General features: G+C 41.3%; 1 protein-coding gene across 2 annotated transcripts in view; it reads right to left on the bottom strand.

The window, feature by feature from the left end:
* carmil3 (capping protein regulator and myosin 1 linker 3) overlaps positions 1-22,948 on the bottom strand; it is a 124,519-nt gene that overhangs the window by 8,724 nt on the left and 92,847 nt on the right. For both annotated transcript variants that reach the window (XM_061732790.1, XM_061732791.1), the window contains exons 24-35: positions 18,762-18,860; positions 18,487-18,606; positions 12,067-12,180; positions 11,106-11,281; positions 10,926-11,013; positions 7,675-7,800; positions 6,191-6,257; positions 5,643-5,830; positions 4,857-4,936; positions 2,800-2,919; positions 1,793-1,961; positions 134-500 (exon numbers count right to left, since the gene is read on the bottom strand). In XM_061732790.1, the coding sequence (XP_061588774.1) occupies positions 134-500; positions 1,793-1,961; positions 2,800-2,919; positions 4,857-4,936; positions 5,643-5,830; positions 6,191-6,257; positions 7,675-7,800; positions 10,926-11,013; positions 11,106-11,281; positions 12,067-12,180; positions 18,487-18,606; positions 18,762-18,860 (1,714 nt within the window). The remainder of the gene's footprint in view (positions 1-133; positions 501-1,792; positions 1,962-2,799; positions 2,920-4,856; positions 4,937-5,642; positions 5,831-6,190; positions 6,258-7,674; positions 7,801-10,925; positions 11,014-11,105; positions 11,282-12,066; positions 12,181-18,486; positions 18,607-18,761; positions 18,861-22,948) is intronic.

The following is a 22,948-nucleotide window of genomic DNA, read 5'->3' as shown; positions in this document are numbered from 1 at the left end:
GTAGCAACAGTCATGACTTTGACCATTAGAAACGATGCCCTAGACATATTTATACAGATACATGCAAATATAAGACATTTGTGTGAGATAAATATTCCACTTGACATAACTAATATGAGTGTAATTGCAGTACCTAGGCTCTCCTGCAGGTGTCTCTGCCTCATCGCGGCCAGGCTGGGCTTGCTGCTCTGTGAAGGTGGCTTTGGCCTCAGTCCACTCGGGTCCACAGCATCACTGCCGCAACTTTGCGCGTCCTCCTCCATCTCGCTTCGTGACTTTGTCAGAGGCACAATCCTCTCCTGCCTGAGCGTCTCCATCTGTCTGTCCGCCTGCTGCTTGGAGGACAGCACATGTCCGTTGCTACGACTGTCCGCCGGGGCATCCGTGATCGATCTGTCCACATCGTAGTCTGATGCTCGGCAGTCACTCGTGCTGCTGCCATCAGAGTCCTCGATTTCTGCTCCAATACAGCTGTACACCATGCTGACCAGATCGGTGGACTGAATGGGGACAAAAGTCAGAGGATCAATCAATCAATCAATCAAACAAACAAAAAAAAGATTGAAAACATGTGTAACAATTTCACTTTCACCACAATTAGAACATCTCTCATTTTATCAGGCAGCCAAATCCCCCTGATGATCGCTGATGGTTTAAGGGGATCTTTGTCGAGAGCTGGAATAGCCATGACCAAATTGGTTCACTGAGTGTTTGAGCAAAGATTTAAAATAGACCTTTGAGCCCACCGTTACAAAACTGCACAAGTCAAAGATGGAGAGAGGCTGGGAACAGCATGTGGCGAGCACAGCGACATCACCGCCGGGGTCTGGTTAAACAGTCAAAGAAATTACTTCCTACTGTCTTTACCCCGAGCACTTTCCTTGATCTCATTGGAAAATGTCACGAGGAAAAGATGACAAGAGAAATTTGTTAGGACTTCAGAAGATACGCCTGCAATAAGATTCGGGTCATCCAGTGATGAGGGTGTGTGTTAGTGTAATGCATGCTCCAGTGTTTCCCAGATTAGAGATCGTATTCCTCAGTACTGCGACTGTGATGTCACGAAACACGGACATTTTTGATAGCTCACAAAACATTTTCAGATCTAGGCCACTCCCAAAAATAAAAGTAGCTGTGTGATGTCAGAGTTATTGAGTAGTGACTAAAATATATAGTTAAAGACTGATACAGTGAAAACATCTTAGAAGTGGATGTAATATTCAACCGGGGGATTATTGGCCATTTTTTAATTATCAGCATCAGCTGATAAAACATCCATCTTAAGTCAGCTTCAAGATAACATGCACACAAAATAAATGACATCATGTGCAAAACTAAATTACTCTACAAGAAACAGTTGGTATTAAATGTGACCTCACTCAGAACTGGTAAATTAATGTCATTTACAACATCCTGTTGTGTAAATTACATTAATTGGGATTCAATTCTGTTTAGCTTGAAGCAAGTCAGTTTTATGCGTTTTCTGTTTGTATCTTTCAGAGCCCTTAAAATAAAAATCACTACAATTTTGATAGAACAAGATTAAAAGACTTTTACGCAGTAATATATAATGTCCCATATCAAATCAATCATGCATTTCAGTTTTGGGGGAAATTATATTCTATTTGATTCCTTTGCTTTTAAGGGTCCTCAGCCAAGCTGGTGAATTCCCACCATGTCCAGGGTGACTGCTGGATGGATTTCTGTCACTACTTGCCCTGATGAAGTTGAAATATCAAGCTTTGAAGTGTGATAGTGTCCATATAGATTCACTTTTTCTACTTGAACGTACTTGTCTTTGGATGAGACAGGGAGGGCTGGCGGTCCTCATTCCACGAACAGATGCACCCTGAGTTTGTCGAGGTGAAGGCATGGACCCGTTGGCTCCGGAAACAGCGCTCTCAGGCCTCACAATGTCTTTAGGGTGCTGGATCATTGAGTAGACATTCTCTGAAGCCCCGCTGGAGCAAAGAAAACCCACAACGTCAATGCACAAGACAGGTAAAATACATCAGCCAGGTGATCAGGGGGACTTTCATAAACACGAGATTATTAACAATTATTTCTATTAAGATCACAATAGGACATGTTTTCTACGCTTGGAAACATTTTAGGTCAAGAAATTATGGCTACACCAATTTCATTCAAACTTCCTACACACTGTGCTCTCGTTATAAGACAAAAGCAGATAAAAAAGGAGAGTACAGCTCTGTGAAAACAGCAACAGAGAAAGCTTGGACGACTCAGAATCAATGTGCAGGTGAACATTATAAAACAAGGCCAACGGTTTTTAAAAAGCCTCTAGATGAGTCATCTGTAAAATTCGACCTGCATGTAATGCTGCAGCACAGCACGGCTGTAAGCCGGTAGCGGCAGACCTGCCGTTTTTTTTTTTTTTTAGCACACCTTTGAGCTGAGAAAAACTGCAGCTCTCACTGACGTCGTTCTCCATTTCATTCAGTCGTTCCATCTAATAGTCAAGTTTCCAAAGTTTGCTTTTTCAATGCCGGCCTCTCTCCTCCTCTCTATGATATGGGACTGCACATTTAAACTAAACTAAATGGCATTATTAAATTTATATAACAGCAGCTTCAAAATGTGCAGTGCCATGAATTCAGAGCAAAGAAAAACAGCTGGAGATGAGAAAATATATTCTACCAGTAAAATATTTATGAATCTGAAGTGGCATCAATGCCCAGCACTGAATTAATTCAACGGCACATCTTATCCTTCAGCTCTGCTCTCTTAAGTGTTACTTATGTTTCTTCCTTCGCTCAGCCTCCTGTGCTGGATTCTTACTCAGAGTCCTGATTAGAGATGGTGGAGTTGCGGTTCTTGCGGAAGCCGGAGAAGATGGACAGAACGCTGCGCCTCTTCTTCCTCCTCAGGGACTGGGCCTGATGTAGGGATGACAACTGACTGAAGGGGAGAAGATGAGAAGGGAAATGAAGAGAAGCGGCGGGGTCATTGGGCACAAATGTAAGACTGAAGTACGGTAAGATGAAAGAAAAATGTTTTCATTCTAGTCAAGGCTTTTATTATCATGACAATTTGGACAAAAAAAAAAGAAAAGTCCATTACCAAGTTTTAAAATTAAAATGAGTACATCCTGAGAACAACAACAACACGTGACATCTTTCTCTCCCTCTCTCTGCATATTTAAAGCTCAGCTAAAATTTAATTTGGTCCTAATTCATTTATTCAAATTAAACAATTAATGTTTAATTGTTTTGTTGTGGAGTCAGTCTGGAGAAACTCGTTATTCCTTTTTTTACGGGTTTTAAATGATGGCATACTGATGTTATCCAAATAAATACGTCTCGCAAAGCTGGAGTTTGTTGACACTCAGAAAGAAAACTTAATAAGACATTTCCCCCAATGTAATAAACTGATCTGCTCTAATAGGACCAAGTTAGTAGAGGGAATAACTTCACATTTACACGTGATTGCTGGTTTCTTTTAACTCCTGAAGATGTGACCCCCCCCCCCCCCCCGCCATACGCTGCTAAATACTGAACTGTGTTCAAATGTTGGTGCTACATCTATGTTCATGTAATTTTATAAGGTAGTGTGAAGCAAACTTTAAAAGCTGTTTAACAAAATCTCTAAATAATTGAAATCTGTAGGAATACAAAGCCAGAAATGCTAAATAGGAAATTGTAAAACGCTAACGTGCTCCGTAGTGCTAAAGGGATCTCCCAGAGTTCTTACTTTCCAATACAAACGGTTAGCCTATATGAATTTAAAATACGAGTCGACGTCCCAACAGATATATTCATCAGCAGGAATGTTGTCATACTTGTGTTGTGTTAAAGCAGCATAAAGGAACTGTTGTCATTGATGATGTCAAACGATAAGCAGTTGCTGCAAGAATCCACTGGGGTGGAAATCCAAATTTACTGTGGGTGGTTTTTGATAACAGTAGGGACAGGAGATGTAAGAGCAAGACAGTGCTTTATAAAAAGGATCGTATAGCTAGTCCATTGAATTTAAACTCTCTTAAATTAAATGGACTGGCTTTAATAGCAAATATCACAGTTACTGTAAATGAGTTTATCATACTGAAGCTTCTTGATCACACACATGCAGATTTACCTATTAGTTCTCCAGGAACAACAACTTTCTCTCTCTGAGGTATATTTCTGTTTATTTCAATTTATCGACTCTATACTGTTGAAATTTTCACGAGCAGTTGGTTGGCACTGATATACTGTGTTTAATAACAGTTATAAATAACTGCTGTAAAGTTTGGAAGAAATCTGGCCATTAAGGAAAATAAATTAAATAATCAGACAGTGACTGTAAAGATGATTGAATGGAGACAATATATCCTGTAATATGTTTAAATTATTGAATTAACACAGTTTCAAATGATCATCCTTGTCAATGAAAGTGTAAGTTCTGTGATCAAGTGATTTAAGAGGATGAAAGTTCATCAACGATCACTATGGCAACGGATCATATGCATAGTAAACCAGGAGATAAAACAACTCATGGAGCCCTGTAGCAACTATGAGGAATATAGCGTCTTTGGTCGTCTCATGGTCCATTTCTATAAGTCGCAAGCGTCTGTTTTTAATCTTCAGGCTCCATGTGTCTGACGATAAGGCCCATCTTTCTGACACAAGTAGACTATTTATGTGATGTGTATTAAAGAGCAACAGATTAATATCAGTCATCCCTGCTTAGGTTTGAAAAGAAAAAGAAAAAGAAAAAAGTACATGATTCTTCTCAGTCGTTTGTCGTTCTTAATTAATTAAGTATAAGGCTTTTCCCTTAATGTGTCGGATATGTGTCTGCTTGAGGGGTATGATCGTGTTATAGTCACACAAAACAGAAGTGATTTGGGATTTCACCTGTCGGGTAGGACTCTCTTGCTGTAGAAGTCGGGCAGTCCATCCTCCAGAATACTGACTCCTCCGTTCTCGGAGCAGTGCTGCAGACAACAGGGACGAGAGCAGCCATCTATCCACAACAGAACTGAAAGGCTGACAAAAGGCATTGTCATTTCAAATGGCTGGCTGGGAAACCTGAATCGTCTGCCAACTTTAATCTGTTTGCAACTTCTTATCACGCTGCCCTAACTGAATTTGTACAGATTTAGAAATAAGCTTTTTCCAAAGTCTATAAACAAACAAGCTGCCGGGTTCGCCGGCGCCCCCACGGCCCCCTGGGGGGCCCTGGGGGGCGGCAGCACGTGATTCACATGTGAGTCGCAGACATGTGACAGCTTTTCACCTTTAAAGAAACAGATTTTTCGGAAAGAGCCTCTGGCAACGAACACCGGATGAATAACAGAAGTTCACAAAAATAAGTCAAGCTATTAAAAAGAGAATCCCTCAGAGCTAAACATGTTGGGTTTATATTACCTCCATCCCCTCCTCGGCACTTCTGAAGCAAATGGATTGAATTTGAAGCCGTGGAGTTCAAAGGGGCCAATGTATATGAATGTGTAAGTAAATATATATATATATATATATATATATATATATATATATATATATATATATATATATACATACATACATACATACATACACACACACACACACACATACACAGACACATCTCCACACCCAAAAGTCAATAAAAACATGATTCCTAAAGGTGGTAAAAAATGAAAACCCCGTTGCAGCACTTACAGACTCAGGGGGGATGTTGGCAGCTCTGTGTCTCCGCGGCGGCCGCGGCCTGACGTGGGTCACGTGTCGCAAGGGCGAGCCGTTGGTGGGGAGGGTGGACAGACACTCCCATGATGCAGAGTGTGCTAGGGAGGCAGAATGTGGAGGTGCCGAGGGTGTAGGGGAGGGACTGGCCTCATCACCTAAACCTACAAGAGAGAAGTAGCGAGAAAAATAGCAGGTCACATTTTTCTTGCAGCTCACTTACTGTTAAGTTGCAATTATTTATGAAATGGCAATTTGTTTAATCAAATATGAAAACTTTTTACTAAGATTAAAATATTGTCCTTGGTCTGCAGTCATCTATTGAAATACTATTAATATCCGCTTTAAATTGACATAAAACAGTCAGGCACGATAAAATGTTGAACAACCTGATCGATCATGTTGTTCAATATTTGCATGCATGTCACACACTGATAGAGTCAATAAAACAACAACATTCTCATTGAAATAGAAAGTCCAGAGTCTAGATTGATGGTGTATCAGATGTGAGTCGAGGAACTCACTCATTCTGGTGGAGACGGGACGAATTCTTCTCGTTCTCGCGCTCCGCTTCTTGATAGCCATGGTATCCTTTTTGTTAGAGGAGATACTTGTAAACTGCTTTTGTATGCTTGACCATCCAGACATGTACTAGGGTTGCACGATATTAGAAACTCCCGCTATACGTAGCAGCATTGCAATGACCAGGGGTTCTGAACTGGTCTGGCTTCGGGGGCCACCATCAGCTCTTAATGACGAGCTGTGTGGACATTTTTCAACTCATCCAACTTGTTCAATAAAAAGATGGTACAGTTTAATCCTCAAATGGTAAATAATTAATAGGGGTTTCATGCACAAAGATGAACTGCAGAAAGTGCAACAACTGAGAAGTAGTACCAAAAAATATGCCATTTTCATTCAGACAAAGTCCCAGGACTCACTGAAAACAGGTCCGTGACCCACTTTTAGGTCCCGACCCACCAGTTGAGTCATTGGGCTGAGCAACTTAAGTACATGTGGTTAGTCTCTGTCTCGTCTTGATCCCAACAGATCCCAGATCGTACGCATCTGCTGGAGCCTAACGTTTGATTATACATGCACTGAAAAAGGAAATCCAGTACTTCTACTGTATAACAAACAGGATTTTATTGAGGAAAAAAAGTTGTAATAATCATACTAATAACCACATTTGGCAAAGAGCCTTCTCTGTTGTAGGGGAATACAGTCTCGTGATCATTTTAACAGAACAAATCAATACTCCCCATTATATGTTTTCTGCTACCCCAAAGCGGAAGAAAATACTTTTTACAGCTCAGATTGTTTTTAAAATGAGTAAGTAATATCAAAATTAGTTCAATAATTTAAATGAAATATAAAAAATTAAAAAAATTATTCAGCTACAGCATCTCTTTGGTGTTTTTCCCCCAGATGGGCTACAAAGATATTGAAGTATTGATGCACTGCAAAAGATCAAGGTGAATTCAACTAGAAGGAAAAGCAATTGCCAAAGTCTACACCAAAGAAGTTAAACTCAAACAGAAATACAGCTTATAAATACAAGCTCTGGGCTGATGCACATTGTAGAGCAACATGCAATAAAATATAGTGTGTGTCTGTACGTGCATGCTGTTCTTTTAGCTGAAAGTTCTTGTTTGAACATATTGTCCTCGCACTTTTTCCCCTGCTGTCATCATGTCATAACACTCTTCGTCTGTTCTGGCTTCTACATTAGAGGCCAACACGTCAGGGAGTGTGCGCCAATTGAACTGGCCAAATACTTTGAAATTCAGAGGCAGGCAGCACTGCGGTCCGGGAATGTTGACACCGTGCAGCCTTAAAATACAATATCACACTGCAGAGAAAGAATATGTTATCACATTCTAGTCGCTGGAACGAGCAACATTCAACCATCCCGCAAAGATGCACTATTTTAGTGAGAGGAACTCGTGCTTCACAAACAGTAGTTAGGCTTCCCATCTTCCAATCACTGCATGTCTCAAACACTTACTATTCCCAGGCTGACCCCAAAGTCCTCATCAGGGAATTCCAGAGAATCGACTAATCTCGACTGTCTGACAGTTCGTCTGCCAGTCCCGACGTCGTCCCAGCGCTTCGCCTGAGACACCTGCCGCAACTGATCCAACAAACACAAACATTGAAAAACCTCAACACTGCATACAAATTCTCATGAAAATCAAATTACTATCCTTGGATAAAAACTCAGAAGAGAAGAGTATTCATGATACCTGTAAAGTTCACAAACACAGGAACAGTAGTGGGTAGTCTTTAAATCTTTTTCCTTGTTTTTTTGAAGTTTTAAAAGGCCAACATTAAAGTTAACTAAATAAGATTTCAAGAACAAGCACAGAGAGAGACAGTGCCGAGACCACAGTGGCACTGCAGCAGGACTGGGAGGACAATGAGACGTAGAGGCAGAGGGAGTGAATGGCGTGCAAAACGCAGCAAGGCAGGAAGGCTTATTGCCCATTTTCTATTTTTGTCTTCCGCTTTCCACCGTCTTTACCTTAAACAATTACAATACATGAAAAGAAGAACTTTCAGGGTCAAATTATAGTCTTAATGGCCTCAAATTGAGTTGGAATATCGTCCACATGGACAATATTGCTCTTCAAAATAGGCTGTTCTTTAATAAACCCCCATTTGGATCCAGACAATCATGAAAACTAGAGTTTTCAAATAATTCCTCATAAAAAAACTCTGTTCAACCATGTTTGTCTGCAAAGGAAAACTTCAACAAAATAGAGTTATTCTATTTTGATTGATCAATATACATTTTAGAGGTGACACTGAATAGATCTCATCTCAACATTCATACAGGGACACAGTCACTAAATAAATAAAGGATAAAACATGGACACGACGGCAGTTCTCATCCTTCCATCAGGGAAAATATAAAGTCATCGAGCACAGAACTAACACATTAAAAAAAAGACATTTATCCCCCCACATGCACTACAATATTTACAGTATTTCCAACATACACACAAACACTAGTCAGTCTCTGCTCTGTTCTCTGCAGAGATTATGTTCAGTTTCTGTGCCTCTTATGTTGCCTATTATTCACTAAAGAACTTCCAAACAGAATGTGTTGCATTTTTCTTCATTCCCGGTTACGGCGCACCGGTTGAAAATATCGACTGCCAATCTGCTCAATCTGACTGGCATTCCCAGATCTGCATTATGATATTAATGTATTATGATTTATATACAGGCAGCACGGTCTGTAGGAATAAAAAAAAAAAAGAAAGTCAGATGAAATGAAGTGTGAGGCCGCGTGAGCACGTCAAATGTTCGAGCGTGGATCAAGATAAATTACTCTTTCAGCTGGTTAAACTCGCCACTTTATCATATTTTTTTTATTTCTATCAAAAATGACATTCACGTTGATCAAATTGAGCTACTAATTTGACATTTATTGAAAATAAGTGCGTTCATCTTTTTCCAGAGTTTGATGCCATGTGCTTGGCTCGAGGTCTCAAGGAAGTCCTCACGCTAAGGTTGTCTCAAATTCTCATTAAGGTTTATAAGGAATGTGCCAAGTGATTGGCTGGTGAATTGCTCATGAGAAGAGACATTTGTCATGATTATTACTTCATGAGAAAACTATACGATGCCAAGAAACAGCTGTACCTAGAATTACATGACAATTAGCCACAGCTGACAGCTCAAATTAACACATTTCTGGCACTAGGCATCCAGGTTACCCCGTTTCTCTTTGAAAACATGGTACTCATCCTTTTGGTGGGGGGACATCCTGAAGAGCATCTGACTGAGCGCTGGTGGGAAAGCAGGGCTCTGCACTCGGCTGGAACCATGCGACCTTCACTTTTGGATGTTTAAGGTTGGGGCAACGCATCAGAGAAAAACCCTCCTTTGAGTGGAGGTCACATGCTTCCACTCAAAAGGGGAAAATTATATATATATATATATATATATATATATATATATATATATATATATATATATATATATATATATATATATATATATATATATATATATATATATACTGAAAAGTTGAATGTCAAGTATGAAATGAACCTTTGAAATTAAAAAAGAAAATGCTGAATTTCAACAAGTTCAATAAAACTGGTCGACTGTCCTGATGTCATGACAAACTTATAACAGCACGTTGCCAAAATAGTTTAAAGGCATTCTCCTTGATTCTCCTTGAGCTAGCAATAATTTTGAAAGAGGCACTTCTAAGCCCCCCCCATTCGGTCCGAATGATACGGATTGGTCCAGGTCCAGGAAGGGAAAGAACCAATCAGATGTCTTCATTTTAAAGTCCACCCCCCCCGCCCTGTCCCATGCGCGCACTCGCTTCCAGCCCCCGTGTCCACTTCCCACGGGTCCTCCTGGGCTCACAGTGTCCCAATGTAACCCCCTCCCTCCCTCCCTTCTGCCACGGACCCCAGTATGTAGTTATTATGTAGTTATATCCAGAGCAGCTCGGTCCCGCTGTGTGTGACCGGGAAGCGGGAGCCGTTAGTCCGCTGCTGCTGCGTCCCGCGGGGACACGTGAAGAGCCGCAGCCGTGAAAAGCCGCAGGAGCTCTGGCTCGGAAGCTGTATGGGGTCCGTGGGGATGTAGGCATCTCCATCACGGCGAGAGCGGAGAGCGCCGGTGAACGGCACGGCAGCGCGCTGCCGCGTCTACGCCGTAGCCGTGGCTTTAGAGCCTGCAGCGCACCGCAGCGCTGCCGTGCCGTGCACCGGCGCTCTCCGCTCTCGCCGTGAGACGCCGGTGGGCACGATGCACGTTTGGGTGGGCACAGCCCCCCCCTGCCCACCCTAAAACCGGCCTCGCTTACAGGTGAATGAGACATGGGGTAGTTTTGCTGTAAATGTGCTGTCCAAAATGTTTAATAATAGTATGCGCGTTCGTGTTTGTGGGGGCGTGGCTTTGGAAGGATCGCTCGTGGGTGGGGGCGGGGGGGGGGCGGGGCTTAGAGGAAGCGCCACTTTCAAATCTTGCTAGCTCTAGGAAGTTGCATAGAATAACTTTAACGTTCTCATTTGGTAATCATGTAATCATAAATAACCTTCTGATCCAACTCTTTCACTCAAGAATCAAACCAATCCAAGGAAAATATGCAAATACAAAAAAATTATAAAAATGCATTTGCATAAGTTAGAACTTTTTGATGGCTAATGCCCGACTTCAGATTTCAACAACAATAAACATTTTGTCCGCTAGTCTACAAGAAGTCATGCATTAAAGGGCTATTACCAGTACCAGGGTTTTATGAGTGTTATAGAGCTCCTGCAGAATCTGATCCACAATGGAGTTGGTCAGATACGAGACCACAGACAGCTTCACCTCCCTGAAACAAGGGGGAAAAAAGAAGAGAATATAAATTCAGTCAGCACTTTCATCTACGTGCTGCCCGAGTTAAAATGTTGTTTTTCCCCTTACTCCACAGCTTTGTTGATGTCCTCAGCTGCTCTTTCCATCAGGGCGTTGCGTATGGCGGAACGAGGGATAGAAACTTGCTCGGAGATGGAAGAGAGAGGCGGACTGAGTCTCTCCGCAGCCAAGCACGACATGGGACATAACTCGCGGCACAGAGACACCATGGAGTCCACCACCACCTGGAGAGAAACCAAACACATGAAGTGATGCATGTCTGAGCAGTTCTTCCAGTGTACAGAAACGTGGGAAAATCAGCTACAGTACATGATCTATGCTGACATCTTTGACGTTTAAGGATTTTTTAAGCGATTAAAGCAACATAAATGCATCAGGGGATGAAAAACAACTTAAAAAAGTATATAAAACATTAAAAATAAACTTTAAATGACTTCTGTGGCAATAGTTATTATATCCCCACATTTATTACTACTTGCAGCACCCAGGGTGAGATTTTATTGTCTTGTATTAATACCTATAAGAACATTTTTATATAATATTTTGAGGATGTTTGTGTCTTTTAAGCCTCAAAGCTTCATTGTGGTTTGTGCAACCTCCAATCAGATAAACGCTTCATTGCTTGATATCCTCAAAGCCAGAATGCCGTCTTTTCTTTTTCACAAAGTTTCTAAACTATAAAGGCATCCGTATGAAGAATTGAGAAGCAAAAATTTAATTTTACTCAAGTCCAATATAAAGTTTTCTAGATTTCACCTCGGGGTGAGTGCTGCTTTAATTTCAGCGGGATCAAAATGGAATAACAACAAACGAATACAAAAAAAAAATGTTAAACAGTTGCTTCCTTCTGAATTTAAGTTGGATAATTTCTTTTGAAGTCAGCATACCTGCACTGCACCCACAATCACATGCTGCTAATTTGAATAAGTAAGGCCATTTAAGTGCAACTAACGTTTGAAATACAAATGCAGTCCAACACTGGCAGAAACGGCTCAGCCCTCACGCCTACCTGCAGCTCTTTGTCGGCAGCTTTGGCCAGCTCCCCAGCCAGAGTGTCCAGGCGCTGTTTGACCGGACCGTCCACCGACAGCACGTGGGCCAACTCGCACAGGGACGGATACAGCTGATGGAGACAGAGGCCTTTGTTTCAGCTACATGCTACTTTTCCACAGTAAAACATGATTCCATTACAAACACAAGTGAATGAACTTTAAGGACAGAAAATACGTGATTTTTATGCACGAGGCAGCATAGCGATGCCGCGGCAAGTCAGCATAAAGCAAATGGTGAGTGGATTATATCTCTTGGTGCCATCACAGCAACATCACTTTATATGTTAAACATTTCATCTGTGCCGTCTTTGTCTAAGTCCTGTTAGTCCTGCAGCTCTTTCCTACGTAGCATCTGCAGAGAATTTAACATTAAAACAATAAAAATGCCATTATTTTGCTAAAAATCAAGGAAAGTCAGTTGCAGTTTGGGTTTCCTGTAATCAGTGACTTCAGTCTAGTTGCAACCCATATACAGTACATTATATAGGTTATAACAATGTTGGACTATTACTGGTTAAACATGCAGGATTATTTATGCACACCAGAGCTTTGCATCAGAACTGGTTAGAAAACTAACTGAGTTTTAAGAGGTGTGGCTTTGTAGCTGATACTCGTGTGTCACCAGTATATAAAGCATTTGTCGCCAGCAGCAAAAAGCATTTGCGAGCCCATGGTGCAATGTGGAACATTTTCCCCCCCTTTGGACTTGTATGCAAATGTTGGGGTTATTAATACAACATCATGACTTCAAACAGACTCCTCATTTGCTTTCATTTATTGATGCTGCTCTGCAGTGTTTGAAAGTAAGAAAAAAAATAAAGAGAAACTGAAATTCAAGTGTTGTTCTTTATGTCTGAAGAAAGAAATCTCAGTGTCAGATTTAATAAGTTCATGTTTAGATCTTTTCTCTTAGACTCCAAAGTCATCTAATGCACTTTCAAATTCCTTCCTGTCAGTTTCAAAGCATTCAGACTGCTTTTCCTGGAAGGGTGAAGAATTATTAGATAACTGGGTGAGGAATCATGAGTGACAGCAAAAAAGAGGAGGGTGAGGGGACTTGTTAGTGCAACCTTTTCTCTCTCTTTTTATTTGTTACACCTCCTGTATACTGTAGGATCGGTTGGAAAAATTACATGTCCATAGCAACTTAGTGGTAAAAAGTACTTGTACTCCAAAACTGTACTTAGTACAAGTATGCCATTTTATTAAGTTCTGAAGGAAATAGTGCTCTTACTGCACTGCTACGTTTATTTGACAGCTTTAGCTGTTACTTTTAAAGACAGGCTCTCCATAAGGTATACAACTGTATTACAAGCCTTTAAAATAATAACACAATGTTGACGATCAATCCAAAGACTTTCCAAGCGTTCCCTGGCCTCTGATGTTTTACAGAAAGCGCCGGTAGTTCAATTGCATTTCAGATCTTTATAAAAAATATAAATTGTCAACAGTTCCCACGAAGTGGCCACTCTTTTTTCTGAATTTATAAAGTTTCATTGTGTTGGCAAAAGTCTAAATGATCCTATAGTCACCATGAATCAAACACCTACTGATAATCTGCAGGTCCCTTCAGAAGGGTCAGAGAGGGCACTACAAAGCTGCTTCTACACACCCATCTTTCTTGGAGAGAGCTGGCCGGAGAAACACTAAAGCCGCAATCAGAGATTTTCAGGGCTCGGACAGTAATCAAAGTGAATTTCTTTTTTTAGCCCCGGCTTACTGCTTCTGGCGAGAAGTAAAAAAGGTCAAGCTCAAATACTGTCAAAAAGAAAGAAAGAAGAAAAAAGAGCATGTTTGGTGTAATTCTGTGCAATCTATTTTAGCCACGGGAACCAGATGTGTATCGTGGAGGGCAGAGACACTTAAACCACTGATAAATGCTAAGAGCAACACCATAGCAGTACATCGAGTTAAAACGAGTGAATTCATGAGTACATTTACTTATTTCATCTCTCAGCTCTCGTTGCTGCCAGTATTCGTAGACTGTCTTCTGACAAAGTCAATCTGCCTGATTTAAATGTGAACTCAAGTGTTGCCTTCAGCTTCAAATGTACTGCGTTATGCATAACAATACAGCTCTCGTGTCTTTAAACTGTTTTCTGTCTACTACTTCAGAGTATTACAAATATGAAAAATCCTCCCAAAATAACCATAACATATTGAACTATTTCAAATTTTAGCTGTGTTTATTCTGAAGTAAGACTATTTACTCCGTAATTGCTTTTCTAACAGCCGCGGCGGTGCTACAATCAAATGTGGGAACGGATTAAGATGAAGCACAATAAAAAAAGCTGTTCATAGCTGCTGTTTATTTATTATTTATGCAAGATGTGTAAAATCTGAAGTGGCACTAACTGAGGCACGCAGGAAAGACAAAGAGAAAAGGCTGGTGGGAGGAAGGCCAGGATCTCCTGATTTCACAGCTCCAGGGAGTCAATTTAAGACACATTTGTGAAAATGAGCTGCTCATGACGAGGTAAACATTGCAGCATGAATGCCTTGGTGATAAAAGGTATAAAGAGAGCCATGTCCTCACTAACCCACCTGTCTTGTCTTGTTATATACTCATGTGGTGTCCCTGGAAGTAAAACTTAAAGTAGTTCAAACAAGCTCCACTAAAAGGTGCTTGACTACAATCTAAAGTGACATGTATGATATCTGTCTCGGGGACCAAACCGGGGGCCCCGGTACTAACGGTGGGTACACGTTCCACGCACATGTCGGGATGTACTAAAATCAACTTTGCTTGGGTTTGTGTGAATCGCTGCACAAATTCTGTCAGTTGACAGCCCAACTATACTCATTTATAAACCGATAGATGTTCCTCTAAATGTAAATGTACTTTATTTGTATAGCACCTTACATCAACCTAGAGGTGAACCAAAGTGCTTTACATAACATACAACAAAATAAAACAAGAATGAAACATAAGAACATATAAAAACATCAAGTATAAAAAAAGTGTCGCCACACTACTGGGTATTAAAAGCCACCCTGAATAAATACGTTTTAATTTTAGATTTAAAAAGGCCAAGGTCAGAGATGGTGCGTAACTCACAGGGGAGTTTATTCCAGAGCCTGGGGCCGGCAACTGAAAAGGCTCGGTCACCCCAGTGCTTCTGCTTTGACCTGGGCACTTCCAACAAACGTTGGTTGGAGGACCTCAGAGCTCTACCAGGCTCACGCACCGTTAAAATCTCTGATAAATAAGGAGGGGCAAGGCCGTTAAGAGCTTTAAAAACAAACATTAAAAGTTTAAAATCAACTCCAAAACGAACAGGCAGCCAGTGAAGGGAATAGAGGACCGGGGTGATGTGCTCTCGTCTGGGTGTGTTCGTTAAAAGACGGGCTGCTGCATTTTGTACCAGCTGAAGACGGCTAAAAGAGGATTGGGCAATGCCAACATAAAGTGCATTACAGTAGTCCAATCTGGAGCTGACTAGAGCGTGGACAGCTCTCTCCATGTCGTGACGGCTCAACAATGTTTTTACTTTGGCAAAAAAACGCAACTGATAAAAACTTGTCTTCACAACATTGTCCACTTGTCGGTCAAATTTTAAAAAGCTATCAAAAATAACTCCCAGGTTCCTAACTTTGGGACTAAAAGATCTGGACAAAGCGCCAAAGTCAGCCGTAACGGTGTCACCAAACAAAATGCACTCCGTTTTGTCCTCATTTAAATGTAAAAAATTGTCAAGTCAAGAGGGATTTAAAACCTATGTTCACATTATTAAGCAATTGTGATTGACACCTGAATAACAAATAAAAACAACATGTAACATAATTTTCCCACATATATAATGCCCTAAAATGATTGCCACAACCTAAATCCAAATGAAGCTGATAAGGTTTTGTCTGATTGTTACATACAGATGTTAACGCTCATCAATGAGCGCTCGGTTGCCAAGGGCACAGACATCTATCATGTGAAATGAAATGCTCTGTTGTTCTCAGGGAGAAGAAAACAGTGTCGGATATTTGTATTAATTAACAAGTCACAAGTCACAGGAGATTAGCTCTAAAAATCAACAAAACAAGAAAATTATATTAATTTCCCATAAATGGCTCCATGAAGTCCTGTGATTGCGCAACTATACCACAGAACTAGAAGACGTTAGCAAAAGGAGGGAGGGGTCCACGCTGACCTGCAGGCCCAGGATGATGAAAAGGCCTTCTGCAGATTTAGGTTAAGGAGAGAAATCCTTCTGGATCTCTGCGCTGAGCTGGTCGTGGCCTAACAGAGGTGACTGGGAGAAGTCCTCAGTGTGCTCGGCTCCGGGGCAACAGGAGCCTCTCAGCCGGAGCTGGCTGAAAGGTCGGGCATTTCTCAGTCCTCCCTGAGTGGGACGCAGTAACCCGGATGACACCCAGATATACAACGTTTCCTGCACTGTGGCTGATCAGGAAACGTTCAAAGGCAATTTACAGCGAAGAGCTGATTCCCTAATGTTCTGTTTAGTATGAACCCAACATGTCACTAAAGGTTTGGTCGGAACTAATTGATGTGACTGAGGAATATCTAAATAATGATTTTCTTTAATGTACTTTTTGATCATTTCTGAGTCTAGAGTTTGACATCGTTATTTGGACAAAAGATGATCATTTGCCATTAATGTGGGGAGACAAGGCTGTCCAAGAGGCACGTGCAGAAACGTGCCTCCTGCAGGGCTCATATCCATGTCAGTCGGGAGGTATCAAGGAAAACGTGCACAGGGACAGGCGTACACATGGATTCAAACACCTAAATGTCTGTGTGCACAAACCACCTCCAAACCTGAGACCTAACTTCCCAACTGGAAACAGGTGGAACTAGGGCTGGGCGATATATCGAGATTTTAATATATATCGATATATTTTCAAACGTGATATGGTACGAGACAATATCGTTTATATCTATAAAAAAATTTTAAATATGATTTTGATATAGCTTATTTGTGACAAATTGACTTGAATGTTTTATTTGAGATTTTCACAAATGTTTTGTTATTTACACAACTGTCAACCTCAGTGGAAAAGTCTGCCTGTTACTGTCTACATTGTATTAATTGCACAGTGTATTTTGATTTAATTGTTATGCAGGAAAGGGATATTTGTTTTATTTTATTCAAGAAGCATTTTTATTCTATATATGCAGGCAGTTTATTTTTATTTCATTAGTTTTATACATTTTGATATTGTGCAGACCTCTGTTAATAAAGGAACCTGTGTGACATTTGGCACGAGACATTGTATTGACGGAGCTGCTGCCTAATTCCATTGTAGAAATATAATGATAATAAAGGCTTTCTATTTCTATTTCTATTTCTAAAACTTTTTAAGGGTTTGCTTCAGAAAAAAATGAAGCTAACAGAGATGCTATGCTATAATGCTTTGGGGGAAACCCCAATTATGTCACAGAAAAAATATCGATATATATCGAGTATCGCCATTCAGCTAGAAAATATCGAGATACGACTTTTGGTCCATATCGCCCAGCCCTAGGTGGAACTCTCTGCGTCGGGAGGGAGGTGCTGCCTCAAGAGGAGGAGTTCAGGTATCTCAGGGTATGGATCAGTCTAGCATCGGTACTAGTACCCATCTGTTGTGGTGACAAGGCTCTCTGTTCAGCAGTTGATCTATGTTTCTACCCTCACTGATGGCCACAAATTGTGGGTACTGACCGAATGACTGAAATCACAAACACAAGTGGCTGAAATGCGTTTCCTCCACAGCGTTGCTTGACAAACCCTCAGAGATGGTGGGAGACGTTTCGTCATGTGGGAGAGTGGAGCCGCTGCACCTCCACATGGAGAAGAGTCAGCTGAGGTGGTCCAGTATCTGGGTGGGATTGCTTTTGATCACCTCCCTGGGGAGCTGTGTTGGATATTCTCAACCGGAGGAAGCCCCTGAGGCCGTCCCAGACAGCTGGGCCGGCCTGGGAACGCCTGGTTCTCCTCCGGGAGGAGGTGGAGGAGGACGCTGGGGAGAGGGAGGTCTGCTGCACAGGACGAGCTGCAGTTAATGGATCAACCGCATTGCCTTGCATATATTTATGCAATTTAGTGGGAATATCTAGCAAGCAATTTTGCTCATATATAGGAGCTTATACTGTAAGCAGAGAAATTTGTGATCCCAGAGCCAACCGGCCCTTTTGTTTAATCAGCAAGTATTTATGACTCACTTTAATATTCACACCAAACATCAGGGCCGTTTCTCTGTTCCCACTTTGGCTGATTCTTTAACTGAACTGTTTAGATTTGATATGTGCTGTTTCAAACTGGTTGTTCAAAACGATTCCATTCAGTTAAGTGTAATTTATTAAGATCGCTCAGAAGATGTAAATAAATAAGTATGAAAAGGACATTGAAGAGAAACGGAGATAGAGAGAGTCCACTCACAGCTCTGGAGTTCCTGGCCTCTTTGAGGATTTGTCTGGCTGTCTGGACGTCCTCGCCTTCCTCGCTGCCTTTCAGGACACAAACCTGCTGCTGCACCCGCACACACAGGCGCTCCATCACCTACACGCACACACACGTGCACACAAACACACACACACACACACACACACACACACACACGCAAGAACGAATGCACACCGTTAGTTTACAAACACAAATCATTCTGCCATGCGAACGAAACCCATTCATCTTCATGGGCACGCGCCGACACACACCTGTTCAGCAGTGCTGGTGACGAGGCCTTGGTGCAGCCGCAGAGCCTGTTTCTGAGAGAATCGCTGAGTCTGGTTGTTCCGGAGAAGGGCGCGCTGGATCTGTCTCGCACACGGATAACAAGAGGGGAGGACGAGCAGAAGCGATGACAGGTGTGTTTACAAAGTGCAGTGAGCAGGAGACAAGTCCATTTGCATGGTAATAAGAGCCCGGGGGAAGATTCACAGCCCTAAAATAAAGCTAGGATGACATGGACTTATTTTTCCTCTACTCACCAGGTAAAAAAATTCCCTGAATCATCATTATTGTAGATAAAATAAAGCATTATTTAAGAAACTATGATATTCTGAAAATACTTTTTTCTCAAAACCTTTCTGCACTACGAGTAAAGAGACTGATTAGTAACCAGAGAATTATCAGAGATGGTGCTTCAACAGCTCTGTTCAGAACTGACTCGTGCAGACAGATACTGGCGATGTGTTATCTTTCTGACACCTGAGCCATCAGAGAAATGGAGTTTGAGCCACGTAAACAGTCCACTGTGTCGACTGCAGTTTACAAGCTCTTCAGGGATAAGTGGCATTTAACTAGCATCATCACTGAGGGAACACGACTGCAACATCCAGCAACTAAGTTACAGGTATGACTGAAGCCATTTCATCCGTCTAGAAAAGTTAGGTGACATATCTTCCGTCTCAAATATTTTTGACAGCAGACACCTCAACACCTGGAGAGAGGCTGCGGTTCAAAAGCTAATGAACGCCGTCTGGGTACAATGTGTCGCTCTTGTGTCTTCGTCCGACCTTTCTACAGCCAGCTAAAAACATATGCTGTCTGCGATGAAAACTGGTCTTGACACGTGACAAACAGGAAGATACATTAACTGACCAGGCTGATCAGCCCGATTAAAGCATGAAAACACACAAATCTCATTTTTTTTGGGTATTATGTAAAAGGAACAGACAAAACTAAAGTGAGTACATCATTGCAGAGAAGTGCCAAGCACAAGTACGTGGGCAGTAATAACGATGCTTGTTGATTAGACTTTCTGAAATAACAGGAAGGAACAAAGGGAGGGACATGACGGCTATACACTGGTCCTTTTCCCCCTGGTTCAAATATATAATCAAGACTGCACTGAGTGAAAATAAGAGTATTATTGGTTTCTTTGTCCATGTCCAAGGGTATATTCGTATTTTTGCCACGTTCATTCCCTTTCTTTGTGGACTACAAGAGTCTTAAGAAGTCATGCAGTCATTTCTTTTGACACAATTCATTTGAAGTGAAAAGGCCTCTGTGATACAGTGGTGGGCTGCACATATCGATATCTACACCAGTGTTGGCATTGATATTGATCAATGGTAGTGTAATAAGACTGATTATTTAGTGTCAGCTTCTCTCCGGCATGCACTGCTGCGATCCCATCAACGAGGTGACCTGGCTGTCTGTGTCACTGCTGCTTCTTTCAAGTGGCTGCTGTCACGGAGCACGCAGCAGCACGGAGTAGACCCCCCCCCCTCAAGCCAGAGGTCACTGGCAGAGGACTTTTCAGTCGAGCAGAGAAGATCCACGTAGATAATAGTGGGGAAAGTAATATTTGAGTCATCTACTGGACACACACACACACACACACATGTTGTATATATATATACATGTTGTATATATATATATATATATATATATATATATGTGTGTGTCCAGTATACACACACACACACTCTATACAGTATATGACTCAGATTTGATTAAATATAATTCCCCTTTTGTGTCAAGTGTGAAAGGGATACTGTATGATTACTGTTTTAAAATATTCAATCATTTCACTTATTTGTCTGAAGTTTGGTTAATTTTGTGCACTTTATATAAAAACACTAAAATCCAGACATGACAATGAATATAAAAAATGTAATTATTTGATGAATACCTATTGGTATCATATCGGCGCTATTGATCATGTATTTACTTGTATCTTGCTGTATTGCACACCAATATTGTAATAAGTTCTTCTGTAGTTACTTAAAGCAACATAAAGTAACCAATGCAGTTTTTAGCTCAGAGGGTCCCCCTGTAGGTGTGGAGGTTAAGTTGCTTTTAAGACACAGACGGACAATTGCTTAGCCTCTTAGTCATTCACTTGGACTTCTGTCCAGTGTCTCTAAGTCACAATGATATTACACTAAACATCTGTCAGATACCTCCATCATTGTTGGGAGTTAACAAAAACTGATCACGAGAGACAGCTACGATTGGAGTCCAAAGTCCCGAAGTTCTTTTTGTTGATAGTAAGCACAGGAAACTGCACGAGTTAAACAGTTCCTAAAGATAATCAAATATTTATTCAAATGAAAAAAACAAATATTTCATCATATAAAAAAAATAAAAAGATATGTTGTTAGGTTGAATTAGATATTTAAAATGTAAAACCACCAATAATGAGTGTTTATGTGGACAATCATAGTGATATTCATCCAATTATGGACATATTATAATGTGAAACGAGCATGCAAGCAACTGAATAATTGAAGCAAGCAATGGCATTCAGACTTCTCATTAGTGAAGAGATGTGATCACAACATCATCATCAAAACATTATGTCCTGATGGAGTTTTTGAGACATTTCTGCAACACCAAATAGCTTCCACATACAGCTTTAGCAAGTGCTAAAAAATAAATAGCACTAAAATTAAGAAATGTTTTGCAATGCCCCTCTGCATCTGTGCTGGCTACACAAGACCAAGGCCATATGGCATTACCCACAATACACTGAGACGACAAAGAAGAACGCTGACTCCAAGGCATTGCAACTGGCCATAATACATTTACTATAATGGAAATTTTCCGTTCCTCTGTGGGGTCATTATGATTCCACTCAGGTCAGACCAGTATTGTGTCTGTGCAGTTTGGGTTTAGCTGTCTCACACAGCTGCAAAGATGTGTTTTGTCTAAAGAGCACCGATATCTGTTCTGTAAAACGGCTGTACTGATGACTCTCTGGGTCACTCCCGCACAGAAACTAGAGATGTACTTTTAATTAAATAATTCACCATATTTACTTGAACTTTATAGCCAAGTGTTTATTTTAAAGTGCTATTATATTATTTCAGGCTTAAAGGAGCCGTCTGTAAGAAATGTCCAAAACTGGTACTGCAGTCACTTTCAAAATATTGTTGAGCGGCGTGTACCCTCCCCCTCCTCCCCCCTCCCCCCGACCAGAGGTTGCCAGGTAGGCTGCAGAATGCAGCAGGAACGTAGGCTGCCATGGCTGCGATAATTAGAGCCGAGCTGGCAACCCGGATGCCGAAACAATACTGACTTGGTGATTGGGAGATAGGTGGAGGGTGGAGCTTCAGAAACAATACTGACTTGGTGATTGGGAGATAGGTGGAGGGTGGAGCTTCAGAAACAATACTGACTTGGTGATTGGGAGATAGGTGGAGGGTGGAGCTTCAGAAACAATACTGACTTGGTGATTGGGAGATAGGTGGAGGGTGGAGCTTCAGAAACAATACTGACTTGGTGATTGGGAGATAGGTGGAGGGTGGAGCTTCAGAAACAATACTGACTTGGTGATTGGGAGATAGGTGGAGGGTGGAGCTTCAGAAACAATACTGACTTGGTGATTGGGAGATAGGTGGAGGGTGGAGCTTCAGGCCAAAACAAAAAATGACAACATAAACATCAGTTGAGGGCTGCAACTCCTCTTTTTAAACGGGAATATCCTGGCTTGAGTGCTGTTGTCAGTGACATAAGTATTTGAAATGAACAGGATTTTTAAATGTCTGTTGACATATCGGGGTCATTTTATGATTCGTTTTATTATTGCTCTTACATACAGCTCCTTTAATCAGGTAATGCAGTCATTAAGCTGATAAAATGTGTTTATAGGGAGGTATTAGATATGTTTTCCACAACAATTTTGTGGACCACGAAGGGACATGGTTGCAGAGTGTACGTCCCTGCGAGACGACCTGCCAGCCTCACCCTAGATAGGATTTGAAGGGATGTGGTTTAATGTCAGCCTGGAGCTGGGGAAGGTGCACTACCGATATCTATTAGAAGAACCTTGAGCCCCGTTTTCAGTACGGTCTGGATTGTGTGTGTTTCCATTATAAAACAGTCCCTTTGACCCGAACCATACCGTACCGTTTCAGGTCCCGTTGTTTGTAGCTCCACAGAAAATGGCGCAGTA

Source organism: Cololabis saira, chromosome 10 (genome assembly GCF_033807715.1).
Source record: "Cololabis saira isolate AMF1-May2022 chromosome 10, fColSai1.1, whole genome shotgun sequence".
Taxonomy (NCBI): domain Eukaryota; kingdom Metazoa; phylum Chordata; class Actinopteri; order Beloniformes; family Belonidae; genus Cololabis; species Cololabis saira.
This window is presented reverse-complemented; position numbering and strand designations above follow the sequence as displayed.